Source organism: Lithobates pipiens, unplaced genomic scaffold (assembly GCF_037356315.1).
Source record: "Lithobates pipiens isolate NorthernLeopardFrog02 unplaced genomic scaffold, aLitPip1_a1.2 Scaffold_27, whole genome shotgun sequence".
NCBI lineage: Eukaryota > Metazoa > Chordata > Amphibia > Anura > Ranidae > Lithobates > Lithobates pipiens.
This window is the reverse complement of record NW_027507788.1, coordinates 43,729,955-43,753,472: the sequence shown is the minus strand read 5'-3', so window position 1 is coordinate 43,753,472 and position 23,518 is coordinate 43,729,955. Positions and strand designations below refer to the sequence as shown.

General features: G+C 42.9%; 1 protein-coding gene across 5 annotated transcripts in view; it reads left to right on the top strand.

The window, feature by feature from the left end:
• DIXDC1 (DIX domain containing 1) overlaps positions 1 to 23,518 on the top strand; it is a 274,022-nt gene that overhangs the window by 67,838 nt on the left and 182,666 nt on the right. For all 5 annotated transcript variants that reach the window (XM_077456913.1, XM_077456912.1, XM_077456914.1 and 2 more), the window contains one exon: positions 23,096 to 23,225. In XM_077456913.1, coding sequence (XP_077313039.1) covers positions 23,096 to 23,225 — 130 coding nt within the window. The remainder of the gene's footprint in view (positions 1 to 23,095; positions 23,226 to 23,518) is intronic.

The following is a 23,518-nucleotide window of genomic DNA, read 5'->3' as shown; positions in this document are numbered from 1 at the left end:
TCTTCAACATCTCCATGTTCAGGTCCCATCTTCAACATCTCCACGTTCAGGTCCCATCTTCAACATCTCCACGTTCAGGTCCCATCTTCAACATCTCCATGTTCATGTCCCGTTCCACCCGCAATCTTCATTAATTCCATTGGGGAGTTCATACCCCATCAGGACAAGTGGAATAGAAACTTGCTTTAAGGTGGAGGTTGAAATCTGGGGCCTCATTAATTAATTCTTAATTTTTTTCACCACTGGACATGGACAAGCTTTATTTTTCATCGCCTCCCATCTCTTGTAGCATTATATGTACATAATTGTGCTTTGAATTATCCTTACTCCATACGGGACTATTAGCATAAGCAATAAGACCTGTATTTTTAAATGTAAGCGAAGAGGAACACAGGCATGACATTTTATAAAGGGACATTTCTGAGCTGAAGTTGGGCACGCAGAGAGGCGATATGGAATGTATGGTGTTTAAACATTAATGGAACTACTTAGCTGTATCTTCGCTAAGCAGGCTGTGACTTTAACAAAGCGTGTCTTTTGGATGAGTGAATTGCTCCATGTCTGAATCAACTTATTCCTCTGTGAAAACAGACCATGTCTGGGAAGGCAAATATTGTAGCTATTTATATCCTGAATGAGTGAACGGAGCATGCATGTTACTATGTCAGCAATATCATTGATGGCCAGGATCCTTCACCATCTCTCTGACAGAGTCATGGGTAGCAGAAGAATCTCCTAATCACTTATCTAGGCTTCAAAAAGATACATTTTATTACATTTTTTTTTTTAGGACTGTGCCATTGCATATTCCAAGTGTGTTTACGTTTGCGTGAAAAATGTGCAGACAGGATGCTGGAAAGCTGGCTGCTGAAAGGAAATCGTTTTTTCTGCCATGTGTAACATTTTAGGAGTGCATGTTCTGGTTTCTATGTTTATCTTGATGTACATGATCTACATATTATGTTAATTTGAATTGGAGATGCAGCGATAGCAGTTTTTTAAGACCAATACTTTTTCTCAAGTATTTCCCGATACCAATTACCGATACTTATTTTTAGACTGCTGCTGTGCCTCTGCTTTGGTGTAGTAGTAGTCCAGCAAACATAAAATCAATCATTGCCCTTGGATGCATTTATTTTTTACACATAACGCCCAGCTCACCTGCCTCTGCCCTGGTGGTGTAGTAGTAGTCCGGATGTTACGTCTCACACTGCCATGCCCTCATGCGACATCCTCATGCGCCTCTCTCCATAAAGGCAGCAGTTACAGTCTGCGGACTTGAAGGTAACGGTTTTAATATTGGAGCATTTGCACGAGTACAAGTAATTGTGCAAATGGTTAATATCAGCACCGATACCAGCATCTGTGCAATGCTAATGTGAAAGGTTTACTGGGATGTAGGCGATTGGAGTAACACAGGGCAGCATGTCACCATCAGGGTACATTTAAAGTGGTTGTAAACCCTTATATACCACTTTGACCTACAGGTAAGCCTAGATTAAGGCTTACCTGTAGGTCCAAGAAATATCTCCTAAACCTATACGGTTTAGGAGATATTTACCTGAAGGCAGCCACCGCTGTCTAGACAGCTGTGCGCAGGCGCACTGGGTAAACCGCAGATCGCGGCGATATGCCGCGAGTGTCGGCTCCCGTGCGCATGCATGGGAGTGACGTCATCGCTGCTTCGGCGAATCACAGCGCCAGAGCAGTGAGACCCACGGAGACCCACCAAGAAGATGGATGCTCAGAACTACAGGGGACAGCGGTGACTTCGCTGGCTCCTGTGTCAGGTAAGTGACACATAATGGACTACTATGCGATGCATAGTACTCCATTATGCTTTACCTTTGCAGGGAATCAAAGAGGAAGTAAACCCATCAGGGTTTACTTCCTCTTTAAAAGAAGACATTTACTATTACAGTGGAAACTCAGATTGCAAGTAACGCGGTTTATGAGCGTTTTGCGATACAAGCTGTCTTCCTTTTTTAAATCCTGACTCGCTTTCCGAGCGTTGTCTCACAAAATGAGCAGGATTCAAGACGCTGGGGTGTGCAGTACCGCATTTGGCCAGAGGTGACGCTCTGAGACAATCCGTTCACAAGTGTCTCTGAGTATCTCCAAGTTTCTCCGGCGCCCTTGCACCCCTGACCACATGCAGTACTGCATAGACCAGCTTTGGCTTTGGATTGGATTATCCGAGTTTCCATTATTTCCTATGGAGAAACTCGCTTTGATATACGAGCGCTTTGGATTACTAGCATGCTTCCGGATAGAATTATTCTCATAATCCAATTTATTACTGTATTATTCATTTCAAGTCTTTGTTTCATTCCTTTGTAATGTTCCACTTGGTCTCTGCATCTGTCTAGGCACAGATATTTAGACAATTTTCACCTCTATACATTCCTGCATTTTAATGAATGTTAATGCAAAGCACAGTAATAGATTATATCTGTGTGTTATTATTCATTTTAAATGGCATCCTCGAAAAAAAAAAAAGGCACCCGTCAATAGTACTCCCCAACGCACACATGTGAATTCTTTGTGTTGTGGTTCGCTGCATTACCAGAAATAGTGCAATTACATCTTTGCGTCTGAGGATTGCTAATGGGCAGTTGAAATGAAATGGGATATTTTAACACAACATGCGTCAATGCACAAGATAACGCATGTGTTAATGAGCACTGAGAGGTGTCAATGGGCCCTTAGTGTTTTGTTTATAAAGAGATGGTAAAAAAACTGAATTGTCCTTGTGTGTATTTTCTTTGACTTTTTAGGGATTTTTAAGGTTGTTTTGTATTTATTGCAAAATGTGGCAGCAAAAAATGATGAAAAAACAGTAAAAACAACAAATAAAAGAGCAAAATAGAACAAACCAATTATGCTGTTTATGTATTCATATATAAACTGGCCACATACCTGGGCAATTTAAAATGACTTTATAATAAAAATACACAGAAGGTCACAATTGCCTTCCTGTAAAGAATCAGGAGACGTATACAGTAGTCAGCTGAATAATATGCAAATCCTGACATTTTCCTGTAAAAGTCAAATTTAACTCTACTGCTTTGACCTCCTAAGGTTCCCTTTTGTCCTCTGAAGCCTCGTATACACTACTAGTTCTTTTTTTTGTTCAACCTGCTGGGTTGAACTTAGAAAAAACTGACAGCTCAGGTCGGAGCTGCTCTACTAACAATCCGATGTCAGTACATCGATCTCCCTTGCTGTTCTATTGTGTTCTGATAGGGGGACGGTGCCCCAACCCGAACACTCCGCCATTAGCTGAGAGCACTGATCAGGACCTGGTCACACGGGCCAAATGTCAGCTGACTTCTACTGAACCAGCCGATGCCGGCCAACATTTGACCGTGTGTACTAGGCAGTGGCCCCCTCTCTCCAGCCACCCCTCTAGCACCAATAGATTGGTGCTAGAGATTGATTCATGCATTAAATCTACTGCCACCCACCATTCAGGCGCTGATCCCTTTTCTGGCGCCTGAATTACAGGGGCAAGATTTTTTTTGGAGCACCTGATTAGAGCCATAGGCTCTAATAGGCATCAAAAAAGGTGATGGCACAGTGGATGCGTTTGATGGGGCACGTGAGGCTGCATTTGATGGGCACAGTGAGGCTGCATTTGTTGGGCACTGTGGCTGCATTTGATGGGCACAGTGGCTGCAAATGATGTCACAGGGGCTGCATATGATGGGCACAGTGGCTGCATTCAATGCTGCACAGTTGCTGCATTTAAAAGGGCACAGTGGCTGCATAAGATGGGCACAGTGGCTGCATAAGATGAGCACAGTGGCTGCATAAGATGGGCACAGTAGCCGTATTTGATGGGGCACAGTGGCAGCATTTAATATGGCACAGTGGCTGCGTTTGATGGGCACAGTGGCTGCGTTTGATGGGCACAGTAGCTGCGTTTGATGGCACAGTGGTGGCAATTGATGGGCACAGTGGTTGTGTTTGATGGCACAGTGGCTGTGTTTGATGGTACAATGGCGGAAGTTGATGGGCACAGTGGCTACATTTGGTGGCTGCGTTTGATGGTACAGTGATGGCAATTGATGGGCACAGTGGCTGCGTTTGGTGGTACAATGGTGGCAATTGATGACACAGTGGCTGCGTTTGATGGGCACAGTGAGGCTGTAATTGATTGGGTTTTCTTTCTGAAGTTTTCAGTTTGTTTGCGCCCCCCCCCCCCCCCCCAAAAAAAAATTTTGAACACCAGCCGCCACTGGTACTAGGCTTTAGGGTCTGTGTGCAAAGGATTTTGTTTGCAAGCCCCAAGGGCTGGTACAAAACTGAAGCACGGTGTGGGAAAGGAATGTTACATGTGTGTTTCCCACACCACACGTGAACTTGCTGCCCTTGTGAGACACGCAAGTGCCATTATTTGGCAATGGCACCCCAAATGCATGCAAATACTCTGTGTTTGTGGTCACCAAACCATCTGGTTCTGCATTAGCAGGGGGTTAGTGCGGCGAGTTCTGAAAAAGTAGTGCTGGCACCCATTGAAATGAATGGACTGTCAAAACCAGAACATGCAGGGCTGCATGGGAGCGCCCAGGTTGTAGTGTGAACCACCCCTAACAGTGGGCAAAGACATATTTTGTCTGAACAAAACCAAATGAATGAATTGCTCCATCTACACAAATTAGATGGAGGAATCCTCAATGCTGGGACATTGTATTCTGACAATAGGATCTGGTTCTATCAGAATTCACTGAACAGCGAGGGATCGGCAAACATTTTCCAACTTCCGCCTGTTCGATAGAAGTTGATTTAATGATTGGCTTCTGTCAAACAGGCAGGACCACGCACTGATCTCTGCTGAACCAGCCAAACTCCAGTCTGTCTATTGCCAGCTTTAGGCTCTCCATCACATTAAAGTGTCTCTGTGATTACTTTTGTAACGTTACTGCATCTCCTCTCTAGTTTGTCCAATCAGAGAACGCTTTGCATTCATTGAGCAAATGCAAAGCGTTCTCTGAATGGCGCCCATGCACATTCAGTCAGGATCTAGGGAAAAAAGAACCCCCTGTAATTCAGATTTAAATTTTTTGTTCCCCCACTACACGCTGTTTGAGCCCCGGTTTACACTGCCTCAACTTGTCATGCGACTTGAGAGTTCAAAGTCGCATGATAAGTCAGTCCCCATTAACTGCAATGGAACCGTTCTAATTGGTGCGACTCAAAAGGTCCCTGCACTACTTTTGGTGGGACTTCAATATGACTTGCATTGACTTGTGTTAAAGAAGTTGTATGCAAGCCGCAATGAATTTGTGCAGGGATATCAGATTTGAAGTCGCTGCAGTGTGAACCCAGGCTGAACCCTAGAGGGACGATACAGCGTATGGCAACAGAAGCATCTAGCATTCTCCAGAAGGTATCTATACACCCAGAGGTTTACCTGTAGTCGCTGGCGAGTAGCAAACCAGCGACATTTGAAGACCAGTATTAAGGCTCTTTTTTGTAGGCTGAGCTTCTTCTACAAGGAACCTTGCGATAACAGGGCCACCTAGGGTAAAGTATGATGTATCTTCACATCTTCCATCATTATCGCACTGTTTACCCAAAAGTCATTTTTGATGTGATGTTCCTATTCATATGTCTAATAGGCTTTTTCTTTTTAGGAATCGTAGATCATTACTAGCTGCAGGAAGACCATCTACTAAAATAGCTTTTGCCTAAGCTCCGGTTTACACTGCTGCAACTTATCATGCGACTTGCAACACATAAAGTCACTTGACAAGTGAAAACACATTCATTTCAATGGGTGCTGTCTTAACCACTTCCCGACCAGCGCACGCCGATGTACGTCGGCAGAATGGCACGGGCAGGCATATTGGCGTACAGGTACGTCCAATCTTTAATGCCGCCCTGCCATCGCGAGCGAGCTGCCGGCAGCGCGCTCGCGTGCTGGCCGGGACCCCCGTGAGTCCGGTTGCGGGTCCCGCCGACTCGATCACCGCGGGCATACCTGAGATCGTCTCACAGGGTGGCTGAACGGAGAGAAGCCGTTGTAAACAGCATCTCCCCGTTCTGCCTAGCAACTAGTGCCGCTGATTGGAGCAGAGATCAGTGTTCACTAAATGAAAGCCCAGCCCCCAACAGTTAGTAACACACCCATAGGAACACTTAACCCCTACACTGCCACCCACTGGTTAACCCCTTCACTGCCAGTGTCATTTACACAGGAATCACTGCATTTATATAGCAGTGATTGCTGTATAAATGACAATGGTCCCAAAAATGTGTCAAAAATGTCCGAAGTGTCTGCCATAATGTCGCAGTCACAATAAAAATCGCTGGTCGCCGCCATTACTAGTAAAAAAAAATATTAATAAAAATGCCATAAAACTATCTCCTATTTTGTAGACGCTATAACTTTTGCGCAAACCAATCAATAATCGCTTATTGCGATTTTTTTACCAAAAATATGTAGAAGAATACGTATCGGCCTAAACTGAGGAAAAAAAATGTTTTTTATATATTTTTGGGGGATATTTATTATAACAAAAAGTAAAAAATAATGCGTTTTTTTCAAAATTGTCGCTGTATTTTTGTTTATAGCGCAAAAAATAAAAACCGCAGGGGTGATCAAATACCACCAAAAGAAAGCTCTATTTGGGGGAAAAAAAGGACGTCAATTTTGTTTGGGAGACACGTCGCATGACCGCGCAATTGTCAGTTAAAGTGACGCAGTGCCGAATCGCAAAAAGTGGTCTGGTCTTTGGCCAGCAAAATGGTCCGGGGCTGAAGTGGTTAATGAGGCTGACATCACAGCGACAAAAAAAAGAAAAGAAAGGCTCCTTCACTACATTTCTGTGACTTGAGCCTGCCATAAACTGCAATGTTAAATCAAAAAAGTCGCAAGCAAGTTGCATCACATTTTCCAGGTCGCAGCAGTGTGGGCTAAACCTATGTGCTAAAAATGTGTGCAAAGCCAAAACATTTTTATGGACTGAACATGAAATTGTTAGAACCTTTGTCAGGTTTTATTTTCTGTGTCCATGCACATGAGGTTGGCTGTTGGTCCGGGTGACTATTGTCTTTGGCTTTGCATACACTTTCACAGCTGTGAGTCTGCTGACTAGGCAACCATTGTGCAGCACTACGAAGCAGGGAGCACAAATGGCGTATACAGTATCCAAATACCTCTGTAGATATACAATTACAAATTAGATACAAAAGCAAGTTTTTTATTTTATTTTATTTTTTCAAATAGTGTAACATGTTAATAGGATTATTTACACCAAGCTGATCTGTTTTATAGTATATCTTAGGGCTGTTACTGATTAACCACTTACAGACCGGACCATTTTGCTGGTCAAAGACCAGACCACTTTTTGCGATTCGGCACTGTGTCGCTTAAACTGACAATTGCGCGGTCGTGCGACGTGGCTCCCAAACAAAATTGACGTCCTTTTTTTCCCACAAATAGAGCTTTCTTTTGGTGGTATTTGATCACCTCTGCGGTTTTTATTTTTTGCGCTATAAACAAAAATAGAGCGACAATTTTGAAAAAACGCATTATTTTTTACTTTTTGTTATAATAAATATCCCCCAAAAATATATAAAAAAAACTTTTTTTCCCTCAGTTTAGGCCGATACGTATTCTTCTATAATAAGCGATTATTGATTGGTTTGCGCAAAAGTTATAGCATTTACAAAATAGGGATAGTTTTATAGCATTTTTATTAATAATTTTTTATTATTATTTTTTTTTACTAGTAATGGCGGCGATCAGCGATTTTTATTGTGACTGCGACATTGTGGGGGACCCATCGGACATTTTTGACACATTTTTGGGACCATTGTCATTTATACAGTAATCACTGCTATATAAATGCAGTGATTCCTGTGTAAATGACACTGGCAGTGAAGGGGTTAACCAGTGGGTGGCAGTGTAGGGGTTAAGCGTTCCTAGGGGTGTGTTACTAACTGTGGGGGGGTTGGGCTTTCATTTAGTGAACACTGATCTCTGCTCCAATCACATGGAGCAGAGATCAGCGTCACTAGTTGCTAGGCAGAATGGAGAAATGCTGTTTACATGGCATTTCCTCCATTCAGCCGTCCCGTGAGACGATCGCGGGTATGCCCGCAACGATCGAGTCCGCGGGTCCCGCGACCGGACTCACGGGGGTCCCGACCAGCGCGGGAGCGTGCCGCCGCCGGCGTGCTCCCGATGGCAGGGCGGCATTGAAGATTGGACGTACATGTACGCCAATATGCCTGCCCGTGCCATTCTGTCGACGTACATCGGCGTGCGCTGGTCGGGAACCGGTTAAAATTTTCGTGTTTGATTAATCAATTTTTTTAATCGATTAATCGACTAATTTAAATTAATTATAATGCACACACAGATCCAACTACTTTTAGCTGATCTCCTTGCATTGCAACTCTGCATTAGTCAGTGGTAAATGTGGTATACACTATGTACAATCACCCGACACTAGTTCCGTTTCACAATCTATGACTTAACTTCACAGTTCACACAAGTACGTTTTAACCCTTTCATGACTAAGCCTATTTTTGACATTTGGTGTTTACAAGTTAAAATCCAAATTTTTTGCTAGAAAATGACTTGGAACCCCCAAACATTATATATATATTTTTAGCAGAGACTCTAGAGAATAAAATGGCGATTGTTGCAATATTTTATGTCACACAGTTTTTGTGCAGCTGTGTTTTAAACACAACTTTCATGAATTTGAAAAAAACAAAACAGTAACATTAGCCCAATTTTTTGCATAATGTGAAAGATAATGTTACACCGAGTAAATAGATACCAAACATGTCATGCTTTATAATTGCACGCACTCGTGGAATGATGACAAACTACGGTAGCTAAAAATCTCAATAGGCGACGCTTTAAAAAAAAATTCCGGTTACCAGGTTAGAGTTACAGAGGAGGTCTAGTGCTAGAATTATTGCTCTCGCTCTGACGATTGCGGCGATACCTCACATGTGTGATTTGAACACCGCTTACATATGCGGGCGCAACTTCCGTATACGTTTTCTTTGCTGCGCGATCTCATTTATTTTAAAATTAATAAATTTAAAAAAAATAATAATAATTTTGATCACTTTTATTGCTGTCACAAGGAATATAAACATCCCTTGTGACAGTAATAGGTGGTGACAGGTACTCTTTATGGAGGGATCGGGGGTCTAAAAGACCCCGATCCCTCCTTTACACTTCAAAGTATTCAGATCGCCGTTTTCGGCGATTCTGAATACTGTATTTTTTTTTTAAACTGGTGCCATTGGCAGCTGAGTAAACAGGAAATTACATCATGACGTCGCTTCCGTGTTTACGATTAGGAGACTGGAATGAGGCCTCTTACGGGGAGGCAGCTCCAGCTGATTGACAGCCTCAGCTCTGTTCCTGTGTGCAGTGTGAAGGGGGTGTGTTCCTTCCCTCCAATCAGCTCTCTGTAACATTAGCTCTTCAACCCCTGCTTTTCAGAGCTGAGAGATCAAGTGTAAATTCTGCACTTTAAATGGATGTAGGGCAGTGGCGTCGCCAGGGGGTGGCTATTGAGGCTAATGCCCCGAATCTGGGGCCCACAGCCCTGAGCCTCTTGCCACAGGGGTCCCTGCCTAACCAGCGTGCCGTGGTCTCTCTGCAGCCGGGCCATGGGTGGTTGGGCTGCATGAGAGAGCCAGGCAGGCGCATGAGAGAAGTGGGCAGACAAGCAGAGATGACATTATCTCTCTCCACCAGCCCTGCATCACTGCTCTTCCGTCCTCACATTGCGTGCCTCGTCAATGTCAGAAGTGCAGCAGGGAGCAGCGAGATGATATCATCTCTCACTGCCCGCCCCGCATCACCGCTCTCCTGAACCGACAACTGCACCTGCCTCTGTACCTCCCCGGCCTGTAACAGAGCAAAGGATCTTGGGACCTGTAGTCCTGCAGTCAACCCTTGCTGTATTTTAGAGCCCCTCCGGAACAACAAATTCCAGAAAGCTGATCCAACAAAGCATTATGGGGGACAGCACCAGAGGGAGTGGCGTTGGACAACTGCACCTGTCTCTGTGCTAAATGGACCAGTGCTGCCAGCCTGCCAGCAATGCAGCGACAATGCACATTTGGTGGCACTGGCTGGCATGGCAAGTGACAATCTGCAAATAGTGGCAGGTGACGTGGCAAGCGATCATCTACATCTGCTGGCAGGCGACTTGGCAAGTGACAATCCACATCTGGTGGCAGGTGATGTGGCAAGCAATTATCCACATCTGGTGGCAGGTGACAGTGGCAAGTGACAATCCACATCTGGTGCTAGGCAACAGTGCCAAGCGACAAGCTGCATCTGGTGGCAGGAGATGTGGCAAGTGACACGCCTAGGGCTCCCACTAATTCTGCATTATGGTGAGTTTAACCACTTCATTATATATTACAATGTAATGATAGAAATAATGCGCTTCAATCACCCCGACACCATATCAACCACTGTGCCGTGATGGTTGAAGCGCTGACACCAGCCATTGGCCACGAAAAATTGCTTACCACCCGCATGAAACCCCCCGACCCCCCCCCCTCTGGTTGGTGACCGCTGCTATGGGCTCTAGCCCCAGATCTTTTGCAGACATAGCAACGCACCTGATGTAGGGTAAAGATGGCTGTAGATAAATAGGTACAATTTATGTAGAAGGATGTGTTTCATCTCTGTGTATCACCGGGGCCCGTCACTTCCCTGGGTATATGTGAGGGTTTACAACCACGTGGAGCTTTTGTGTTCTCCCTGCGGGGGGAGGGGGGTAGACGCTGGCAATAGTGCAGAGTGGATTTTTAGTGCAGAGTGGATTTGCCCTTAGTAAATCAACCCCAATGCTATGTATACCGATTATAAGCCGAGTTTTTCAGCACATATCTTTTGTGCTGAAAAAGCCCCCCCCCCCCCAGCTTATACTCAAGTCACTGTGCTAATCTGCAGCCTCATGCGCCTGATCTCCCGGTGCTGTGACATGCAGCGCCGGGAGATCAGGTACATGAGGCTGCAGATGGGCACAGTGAGGCAGGGAGATGACACAGTGAGGCATGGAGATGGCACAGTGAGGCATGGAGATGGCACAGTGGGGCATGGAGATGGACACAGTGAGGCATGGAGATGGCACAGTGGGGCATGGAGATGGACACAGTGAGGCATGGAGATGGCACAGTGAGGCATGGAGATGGCACAGTGGGGCATGGAGATGGACACAGTGAGGCATGGAGATGGCACAGTGGGGCATGGAGATGGACACAGTGAGGCATGGAGATGGCACAGTGAGGCGTGGAGATGACACAGTGAGGCGTGGAGATGGCACAAAGAGGTGTGGAGATGGCACAGTGGGGCATGGAGATGGCACAGTGAGGTATGGTGATGGCACAGTGAGGTATGGTGATGGCACAGTGAGGCATGGAGATGGCACAGTGGGGCATGGAAATGGCACAGTGAGGCATGGTGATGACACAGTGAGGCATGGAGATGGCACAGTGAGGCTGCAAATGGGCATTGTTGACCCTCTTTTTCACTTAAAGTACTTGCTGCATTTCCTACCCTAGGCTTATACTCGAGTCAATAAGTTTTCACAGTTTTTTGTAGTAAAACGAGGTTCCCTCGGCTTATATTCGGGTCGGCTTATAATCATTTTATAATCATTTTAAAAGACATAGACTTAAAAACTGAATATAAATATTTTCTGAGGCTTGGCTTTAGTCAGACAGCTTACTAATGAGTTAGAGCTGGAAATCATTGTTTGCCTTGTTGCCCCCAGATAGATGTTGGGTTTTTTGCTGCAAATTAATTAGAGTATGTGCTGGCTGAAGTCATGCCAATTCTCATGGTAAGCCACTGCAGGACAGTTTTGTATGCACAGTCCTCTTTGTACTTTACAGACAAGCTGTTCCCAGGGAAATATTTTTGGGTTCTGACACTGGAAACCCAAATCCAATAATAAATAAACATTCCGGTGACTCTGCCATCTGCTGTTAGTTACACAGAATATTGAACCTGAAAAAGTACGCAGGTTAGTGCATGTGATGTGCATTGGCCTTATACCTGTAAATGGAAATTACATTTTACATTTTATTTTTTCTTTGGATAGGGTGGAATTTTGTAAAAGTGTAAAGGAAAAATAAAAATGCTGCCTTATTTCCATGACTCCACTTCTGCAGAAAGGAGCAGGTTTGTCAGCATGAGGTATATATTATGGGTAAAGAATTGCTAGAAGGACATTTGCTGACTACTGCTTTGCAATGCTCTCCTACACAAAGTACAATTCCCCTTTGTTTTTTTGTTAAAGCAGAGAAGATTGTTTTTTTAAACACTTAAGGATAGGCCTCTTTTTCAGACTCTGTGTTTACAAGCTAAAAACGGTTTTTTTTTTTTGCTAGAAAATTACTTGGAACCCCCAAACATTATAATTTTTTTTCTAACACCCTAGAGAATAAAATGGCGGTCGTGCAATACTTTCTGTCACACTGTATTTGTGCAGCGGTCTTACAAGCGCACTTTAAAAAATAAAATAAAATGAAAGTTAATGTTACGCCAAGTAAATTGAAACCCAACATGTCACACTTCAAAATTGCGCCCGCTCTCCATAGGTGACATTTAAAAAATTCTACCGGTTGCATCTTTTGTGTTACAGAGGAGATCTAGGGCTAGAATTATTGCTCTCGCTCTACCGATCGTGGCGGTACCTCACATGTGCGGTTTGGACACCGTTTTCATATGCGGGCGCTACTCACGTATGCGTTTGCTTCCGCACGCGAGATCGGCGGGATGGGACGCGTTTAAAAAAAAAAAAATCTTATTTATTTTACCTTTTATTTTTTATTTTTACACTGTTTTAAAAAATTGTGTCACTTTTAATCCTATTCCAAGGAATGTAAACATCCCTTGTAATAGAAAAAAGCATGACAGGTCCTCTTAAAGCGGGAGTAAACCCAGTTTCAAAAAACACTTAGGCCGCGTACACACGCGGGGACTGTTCGCCCAACTTTGTTCGTCAAACAGTTTGAGCGGACAGTCCGCTCAAAATTAGCATGGACGGACTTGGCCACACACGACGAACGAACAGTCCGCTGAAACTTGCGCGATGACGTGAACGCCACGTACGACGGGACTAGAAATACGACGTCCTATACACTGCAATGCAACCTTCGGCGTGTAAATCCTTTCTGAGCATGCGCGGAACTTAGTTTGACGAACAAGCCTACACACGGGCGGACTGTCCGCTCAAACCAAGTTTCAGCGGACAGTTTTACGGAATTTCGGAAAAACTTTCTGAAGCCCACACACGAGCGGACTGTCCGCCGAAACACTGTTCAGCGGACAAAGTTGAGCGAACAGTCCCCGCGTGTGTACGCGGCCTTACATTCCCGGCATGCCGGAAATGCTAACTTTCACATTGGTTGTGCTCTCAACCAAAACTTTCAAACCATCCAATGGCTGGTTTCATAACTGATCACATGTGCGGCATTATGGCAGTTGAAGAATCATTAGAGGCCAAGATGGCGTCTTCCTTGACTGAAAACAATAGAAGGGTTTACTTCCACTTTAAATATGAGATCTGGGGTTCAAAAAGTCCTCAGATCTCATATTTGGACTTAAATGAAAAAAAAAAAATACAAATTTTGTCATTTTAAAAAAATGACATAAAAAAAAGTGCCTTTAAGAAGTATGGGCGGAATTGACGTTTTTGACGTCACTTCTGCACAGCTATGGTATGGAGACAGGTGGGGGCCATCTTCCACTCACTCGTCTCCATACATAGCAAGGTGACACGCGCAATCTACTCCGCCGCTGCCGACAGCTCCGGCAAGCAGCGGAGGGCACCGGATCATGGCAGGAGGGGGGCCTCTCCTGCCACCGATAAAAGTGACCTTACGGCGAATCCACCGCAGAGACCACTTTTAGCTTGTAGACGACCGCTGGCTGAACACGGGGATACCGGGGTTATGGCAGCTAGCTGCTGCCATAAAACGATATCCGTCCCCAAATTAGAGATGTACATCGGCGTGCGGCGGTCGGCAAGTGGTTAATGTAAGTCAGTTAACGTGGGGGGGTTATTTACAAAAGGTAAATCCAATTTGCACTGCCAGTGCACTTGGAAGTGCAGTCGCTCTAAATCTAAGCCCTTGTACACACGGTCGGACATTCCGACAACTAAAATCCGTCGGATTTTGTCCTACGGATTTTGTCCGAAACAGGTGTTGCATACACACAGTCGGACAAAGTTGACGGGAAATCCGATCGTTCGTAACGTGATGACGTTATTTAGTAACGACAGGACTACGTTCAGGCTAGTAGCCAATAGCTTTGGTCTAGGAATTTGATCTGAGCAAGCGTGGCACTTTGTCCAATCGGAATTCTCTACAGAGGATCATGTTGTCGGAAAATTTTTATATCCAGCTCTCAAACTTTGTTGGTCAGACATTCTGACGGAAAAAGTCAGATGAAGCCCACACACGGTCGGATTATCAGACAACACGGTCCGATCGGACATTTCTGTCGGAATGTCCGACCGTGTGTACAAGGGCTTAGGGGTAAATCTGAAATGAGGGGAAGCTCTGCTGATTTTTATCATCCAATCATGTGCAATCTAAAATGCTGTTTTTTATTTCCCTTGCATGTCCCCCCCCGGATCTACAGCGACTTTACTTCCAAGTGCACTTTCAGTGCAAAGTAGATTTTCCTTTAGTAAATAAGCCCCATGGTCTTCTTCTTTGCCGTGCTGCATTTGTCAGCTCTTTGTTTGATATAACAATTGGGATATTACCTTATTTATGCTACAGTTCTTCCTGGTAACATTAATTCCGCCTGGCCTCAGTAATTGATTTTGCAGCTAGAATGCCGTGACGTTGATTGAATATTCAAAGACTGTGGTCACCTCTACCAAAAAATTGGTCCACCTTTGGACAACCAAATTGCGGCCATACACATAACAATTTGTGATTGGGATAAGTACCAGAGATCACAAAACAAGCAATTCATCTTTAAATAAAACATCAGACAAATGCAACATTGTTCATGGATTTTGCAATTGACTGAAATCATTGATTGAAAATATGATTGATCATTTACAGCTGTAGAACACCAATTAAAAACGATAGTTTCATTTATCTGTATTATGAATGTCTCTCAGGCACACACACACATATTCAATTGAAAAGTGATCAATAAAAATTGCACCAGCTGATCCGCGTCGCTGAGTGTAAAGCTTTTATGAGCCCTCTAAATCAATTTAATGGACGGTCTCTGGTTTGCAATTTCTATTTCATTGAATTAGCTTAGTCACATTGACCGATCAGATTGATGATAGGGCTACCATAAGACATGGTTGTTCCAAAGCCATTACTTTGGGTTATATGAACATGTAAAGTGGCATGTACGTTTTCTGTGCAGTGCATGCGATCCTTTCTAAAGAAAAGTAAATATGATATCATGTACTAATCAGTGAGTCGCTGTGCAGCAGCCATACCATGGGAGCTGCCAATATATTTTCAATATCCATCTTATTTAAAGCAACGTTTTGCAGTAAATGAGACCCCAATCATTGACATGCAAGCAACCACAGGGTATGAAAGGGTTAATAAAATCTCTGGTATCACCAGCTCTGCTGAAATGCAGTTGAAAGAGATTAGCCGGGATGATTAAATTGGTACCCAACCGCCATTGCTCGAGCACAAGGTTTAGTCTGACGGTCGGCACGCCACGCGTATTGATTTTTGCTTTGTCTGATAAATGTAATCTTAAGTGACTGTTGCATGGCAGCTCAATATCTGAAGTGCAGCCAACGCCTGGAGAGCCGTCTTGGGTAAGGGAAGCCTAGCAAACAATGTCTACAGTATAAGAGACACAGATGGGCCATTCTTCCCTGGCAGCAAAGGCTCAGACCTTCTTTTCCCATGTAAACAAACATTCATCTTCCGTGCAGCTGGCATATGTTCCATGAGTTTCACAGAACCCATGCCATGACTACTCGTATTTATAGGGGAAATGCCGATGTGGTTTAGGGACAAAGCGTACTGCTTTTTGTCATCTGCTAGTAAAGAATGGGGCAATAAGTGGTGATATCAAGTGGCTTGTTAGCTATTAGAGAACGTGCCCTCTCACGGGAAGCATATTTGCTAAATGAATGAGGCAATTAATTTGATTCTGGCCAAAATAAGAATCATGATTTTTTTTTTGCTTAGAATAAAGATCACGATTCTCGCGGCGTAACAACATCTTTCACATTATAGAAAAAAATTGGGCAAACTTTACTGTTTCATTTTTTTTTATATACATGTTTTAACCACTTTAAGACCGGACCATTTTACTGGCTTAAGACCAGACCACTTTTTGCGATTCGGCACTGCGTCGCTTTAACTGGCAACTGCGCATTCGTGCGTCATGGCTCCCAAACAAAATTGACATCCTTTTTTTCCCACAAATAGAGCTTTCTTTTGGTGTTATTTGAACACCTCTGCGGTTTTTATTTTTTGCGCTATAAACAAAAATAAAGTGACAATTTTGAAAAAAACGCATTATTTTTTACTTTTTGTTATAATAAATATCCCCCCAAAATATATAAAAAAAGTTTTTTCCCTCAGTTTAGGCCTACATATTTTTGTTAAAAAAAAACCGCAATAAGTGATTATTGATTGGTTTTCGCAAAAGTTATAGCATCTACAAAATAGGGGATAGTTTTATGGCATTTTTATTAATAATTTTTTTTTTACTAGCAATGGCGGCGATCAGCGATTTTTATTGAGATTGAGACATTATGGCGGACACATCGGACATTTTTACACATTTTTGGGACCATTGTCATTTATACAGCAATCACTGCTATACAAATGCACTGATTCCTGTGTAAATGACACTGGCAGTGAAGTGGTTAACCAGTGGGTGGCAGTGTAGGGGTTAAGTGTTCCTAGGGGTGTGTTACTAACTGTGGGGGGCTGGGCTTTGTTTTAGTGAACACTGATCTCTGTTCCAATCACATGGAGCAGAGATCAGCGTCACTTGTTGCTAGGCAGAACGGGGAGATGCTGTTTACAATGGCATCTCCTCGTTCAGCCGCCCCGTGAGACGATCGCGGGTATGCCCGCGGCGATCGAGTCCGTGAGACCCGCGACCGAACTCACGGGGGTCCCGACAGGCGGCGCGCTCGCGATAGCAGGGCGGCATTTAAAACTGGACGTACCAGTACGCCAATATGCCTGCCCATGCCATTCTGCCGACGTACATCGGCGTGCGCTGGTCGGTTACTGGTTAAAGTGTGTTTTTTCCCCCAAAAAAATTCATTTGAAAGACTGCTGTGCAAGTACAGTGTGACCTAAAATATCGCAATAACCTCCACTTTATTCTCTAGGTTCTCTGCTAAAAAATATATATATATATAATGTTTGGGGGTTCTAAGTAATTTTCTAGCAAAAAATACTGATTTTAACTTGTAAGCAACAAAAATAATAAAAAAGGTTAAGTCTTTAAATGGTTAAACTTCCCTCATTTACAGACCGAAGTTCCTTCCTTTGTTCGAAAAGGACCAAAGCCTGCTACACACCATCAGATTATCAGATGGATTTTCATCAGTTTTTTGTTGCATGCTAGTCTCTCTTTTTTTATTTTTTTTATTTAATCTCATATCAAAAGTGAAAGGGTTACTTAACATACGAAAATTCTTTTACAACAGACTTCAACTTCTGAAGTGATGTAATGTGTTAAATAGTTTTGTATATGTTCTTTTGTTTCTGAGCATGCGTAGTCTTGCTCTTACGATTTTTTTCGGAGGAAAATCGCACGTTTTCACATATGACAAAAAATGTATAGCCTACACATCCAGTTTTTGTCGTCCAAATATTTGGACTCGGCTGTCGAAAGAACCATAATAACGGTCAGAAAATCATCAGATCGTTTGCCGGAACTAAATTTTACTTCCGATTTTCTGATCGTGTGCGTTAAGTGTTACAATGTTTCTCTTTATCTCCGTCTGAGACCCCTTTCATACTGAATGCTTTAGCGCTAGAAATAGCCTCTGAAAAGTGCCTCCCATTCATTGCAGTGTGTCTTTTCACACTGGGACGGTTTATGAAAAGTCCTGCAAGCAGCATGCTTGGGGCAGTTTGGGAGCGATGTAAATAGAGCTCCCAAAATGCCCTGCCCATTGCAATGAATGGGCAGCGCTTCCAAAGCGCCTGAAAAGCTTTTTTATAAAGCGCCGCAAAACTGGACTTTTTACCATTTTGTTTATTTAAAGCGGTCGAAAAGCACTGCAAAAGCGTAGCTAAAACAACGCTAAAGCACCACTAAAATGAGCGTCGCTTCCGCGCTAACGGACGGGCACTGCCAGTGTGAAAGGGGTATAAGAGATGTTGTCATAAACTTGGCAGACTGCCTTTTTTTTTTTTTTACACAGCTGCCAGCTGTGAGCAGAGAACTCTGCATAGAATCAGGAAAATTCTTTGTTAAGATCACGAGGGGGAAAGAATCACAATCTGATTCTTTAACAATTAATCACGTAGCTCTACAATTAATGAATTAAATGAATAATAAATCCTGATAGCCAATAATTGAGCATTCTTGGCTAGCTCTGAATGCAAGGAGCAAAGCTTTAATGACACTAAACCATACAGTATAGTACTTTTCTGGTTTAAGAATACATACTTGTATAGAATATATTTTTTAAACCATAATTTGGTATCACTTTGGTATCACTTTTAATAGCCATGTGCTATGCATAGCAAGACGTACAAGTTTACTGCACTGTGTGTCCCCAGCACTTTGTTTCTTACACTATTTTTTGTTATAAGTCTTGATAGCATTTTAAAGCATACATAAAATCTAAATTCTATTTTTTTGCAAACTTTATTGGGTGTACTCTGAATTTTTTTTTGATCAGTTATTATGCCTACACTCATTTACGCAAATTTCTAATGTACATAAACAATGTTATACATTTATGGGTATGATCAACATTCATGTTGGTAGAAAATAATTTCAAATTAATCATTAAATTGCCTAGTCCTTCTATTTGTTCAGTCCCAGATGGCCAGTTGGGTTCCTTGAATAACGTAGTTCTCTTTTGGCTGTTTGACGTGGGCTTCAAATTTATAAGGGCAGTGTGAACAGAGTTTTTAGATTTGTTGAAGCTTCTAAAGTACCATTCTGCTGAAGTTTGTTTGTAAAATGGGAGTTCTGAATGCCACTTTAAGCAAGCTACTAGACGGCTTCAACAAGCTTTCAAGAAGTTCTGAAACCTGCTAGCAGCTTGTCTAAAGTGTCAGTCAGCACTCCCTTTGGGATCTGTGTTCAACATTTACAAACTGGAGCTGCATGGTGCTTGAAGAGCTTTAACAAAGCTTGCTGAACTCTCTGCACGTACGTTGTCAAAGCTTGCTGTTCACAGGCTCTTATACGAGCTGAAGCCTGTGTGAAACAGGCCTTTGTGTTTGTAGAGTTCTCATTGAACCTTTAGACCCCTTTCACACTGGGGTGTTTTTCAGGCGCTTTAGCGTTAAAAAAAAGCGCCTGTAAAGCGCTTGAAAGAAGCCTCATCTGCAATCCCAATGTGAATGCCCAAGTGCTTTAAAAGCCTTTTCACAATGTCAGCGCCCGAAAAACGCTCGGTAAGCGCAGCTTAAACTAGCAGCGCTTTACCAGCGTTTTTCGAGCGATATTGGGGTGCTTTTAACCCCTGCTAGTGGCCAAATAAAGGGTTAAAATCGCTCACAAAGCGTTGCTTCCAAAAGCACTTTTCAGGCGTTTTGCAGGCGCTTCCCATTGATTTCAATGGGAAGGGGCGCTTTAGGAGTGGTGTATTCACCGCTCCAAAAGCGCTGCAAAGAAGCTGCTTGCAGGACTTTTTTTGATGCTCTGCCAGCGCAGCGCCTCAGTGTGAAAGCACTCGGGCTTTTACATTGGGATTGCAGTTGTGGCTTCTTTTAGGCGTTTTACAGGTGCTTTTTTTTAAAGCTAAAGCGCCTGAAAAACACCCCAGTGTGAAAGGGATCTCATTGTGAAAGCACTCAGGGTTTCACATTGGGATTGCAGATGAGGCTTCTTTCAAGTGCTTTACAGGCGCTTTTTTTTAACGCTAAAGCACCTGAAAAACGCCTGAAAAACACCCCAGTGTGAAAGGGGTCTTACATGAGCATTCATATGGCTCCATCAGTTTTGGGTAGATCTGCTGCAGCCTGACTGATTTCTGTTTTTAATGACAATGGAAATCTCAATTTCTTTCTATCTTCTCTGATGGTTCCATTCATTTAGAACAGTTTGAGACCCCGATTTAGAATGTTAGATATTTTAATTGCATAATATGCAGCAGAAGGCATGAGACCCCATCATTTAACTTTAAAATTGTTAAGGCTTTCTGGTGGGTCATTTTACCTACTGGCAGCAACTGGCTTAAGTTATCAGCTTGATGTGGATTTTAAATGTTCCAAGAAATAAAGAACAAAAGACTATTTGGCACCTTTCTAGGTTCATAAGTTTTTAAACTGATGCTTTTTTTATCTGCTTTACTGTATGTGTACAATCACTGTTTAATAAGTAAACATTTACTACATGGCAAAGGATTCCCAGAGCACTGTGGATTCTCTAAACAGAAAGCACACCAGAGGAAGCCTGCTTTAAGGCCAGCTTTGTGTGATTAAAGCCACAGATGAGGCCATCCAGTAAAGGATGATTCACTGCGCTGACTTTTATGTGTGGGGACTTGTGCTACTTGTCTTTGAAATAAGCATGTATTGTTACTGTACAAGTACAGTAACAATAAAGTTAAAGTCTATCTGGAAAAGGAGACTTATGTACACGCGACCGGACTTTTTTCTATGGACTAGGTCCGACTGTCTTCCTGACGGACTTTTGGCGGAGTTTCGACGGACTTTCCAAACGAACGGACTTGGCCACACACAAACACACCAAAGTCCGACGGATTCAAACTTGATGACGTACAACCGGACTAGAATAAGGAAGTTCATAGCCAGTAGCCAATAGCTGCCCTAGTGTCGGTTTTCATCCTTCGGACTAGCATACAGACCAATGGATTCGACCGGAATCGAGTCCGTCGGAATTTGAAACATGTTTTAAATCTAAAGTCTGTCTGATTTTTAGACAGCAAAGGTCCGATGAAGCCCACACAGGATCTAATTGTCCGTCGGATTTGTTCTGTCAGACCTAGTCGGTCGTGTCTACACGGCATACATATGCTACATACACACAGGCGATTTAGGCCGATGCATAGAATCTTCTGATTCCTGCTGCGGGTAGGTGCAACCTGCCAGCCCCATTTACTATAATGAGAGGTCACAGCTATTCGCACAGCTCTTACCTGCTGGAGGCACTTTGTGGATGCACAATGGTGACATGTCATTATAATAAACGAGCCTGGCGGCTACACCTAGCCCCTCAGAGCCACAACAGGTATCAGAAAGAAGCCTGCTGCTGTAATTCCCACCAGCCTAAATTGCTGGTGTTATTGAAACCCCGTCTGAACAGTGTGAATAAAAGAAAATATATACAAAACCACTTTGTATTCCCCTTAAATTAAATTATACTATACCAAAGATATTATTTTATTGCACCATAGTACATTATTCGATTTGCTAAAATTTCCAAGTGACTTTGTTTTGGATTTGATATTTCCTGTTATTTTGTTGCAGGCCTCCCTGCCATGTGTCTGAATGTGTATTACATCCGACTGACTCAGCATATTAGATAATACAGAGCTCATTACAGAGCGGATCTGATCTAGCAAAAAGCAGGGCTTTATCCTGTCACAACAATCGGCGGAGGGTTTTAAAAGGGAGATCGCTGCAAAATCCCCGGTGACCTGCACATATCTGTTTCTTTTTTCATGAATAGTAAAATATTGCATGTGCAGGGTAACCTTTTTCTTCCACCTTTGAATATACAGTACATGTCATTTAGTTTAGAAGATCATGTTCTTATACGTTATCCTAGCCTCCAACCGTCTGTTAGTGTCATTGTCCATTTACACTTTACATAAGCAATTACAAGCATTATTCTTTTTAGCCATTTTTCGCTACTGATGTTATTTTAAACCCTCTGCATTAAACAATTAATTGCTGTCTCAGTCCCGTGAAAGAGCTTACAATCGAATGCGCCTGCACAAATTGTAGGGCCAGCTTTTGTATATCTTTGGACTGAGGGATGGCACACAAACACAGGGAGAACCTGTAAACCACATGTACTTGGTGTTAATGAACCCCGAGGCCTTAGAACTGTAAGGCGAGACAAATGGACAAAAGCAAATTGGTTGCTGATCCAGCTCTAATCCCTTTGACACTGATAAGGATTGCAATAGATGAGACACCAACTGCCTACTTGGACATCCTCCCTTGTATAGTGACAGGCAGGTGCGTGACTTTGACTAATTGGAATATCCCCCTGGTTTAGCATGAAGTTTGTAGCTGGGCCCGTCGAACATCCACTGATCCCTAGGCATCTGTTTTGTTGCCTAGCGGATGATCTGGGTTTGAAGGCAAGTTTGCTAAACACTATCACTGTTAAAATGTTTAAGAAATGGGAGAGCATGCCGAAAGCACAGGGCAATAAATGGGCCCTTATTGTTTTTTTATAGTTACACTTTTATTTGTGAATTGATTAAAAGGTTATTCTACCCAAAACTGCTATTACGGGCTTGGATGGGATTCAGGAAGGGTTGAACACCCTATCTGAATATCTCTCAGTGCTCTTAAAGGGAGGTTGCTTCTTCTAAATTCAGATTACCCACTGAAATCAATTTGGTGGCCATTCATCTTCTGTTCATTTTTGTTCACTTATTTTATATTATTGGTAACGCAACAAGGAGACTTCATAGGGTGGTGAATTTCATTATCTTCTACTTTGAGACAGAATCTAATTGGTGGAGTACAGAAGGCTGATTGGTCGAGGGTCGTGAGCAATTGGATTACATTCAACATATGAAAGTCCTCCTGTGAGCAACTTCTTGCCTCTTGTGATCCCAACCTCCTGAAATTTGATTGTTTCACTACAGAGCTCTTTTTTACCAATTACATATAATTAATATATTTTTTTAGTATGAAATTAATCTAAATGAAACAATATTTTTTTTTTATCTTTCAGCAACAACTACAGGCCTACGTCGCCTGGGTGAATTCACAGTTAAAAAAAAAAGCTGGGGTTGATCCAGTACAAGACCTACGTCTCGACCTTCGGGATGGGGTTGTGTTGGGTCATCTGATTGAAATAGTGGGTAAGTACACAGACCTGTATCTTGTAATTTTTTTTATAGGATATTATTCTTTTTCTACTAACTATCAATTAAATGTATTGCTATTGTAAAACTGAAAACCGGATGCCTAACACTTGGTGACTGGTGTGTCTCTAAGGTATGAGCTTGGTTCACAATCATTATTCTTGGATGTGAAATAGCTGTGCATGGCATAAGATACTACACTGGTGGTGACTAAAACCAAGTTCTTTGTACTCTCTGGCTGTCCTTCTCAGTCCTCTACCCATTGATTAACATTAGAGTGGAACAGTTAG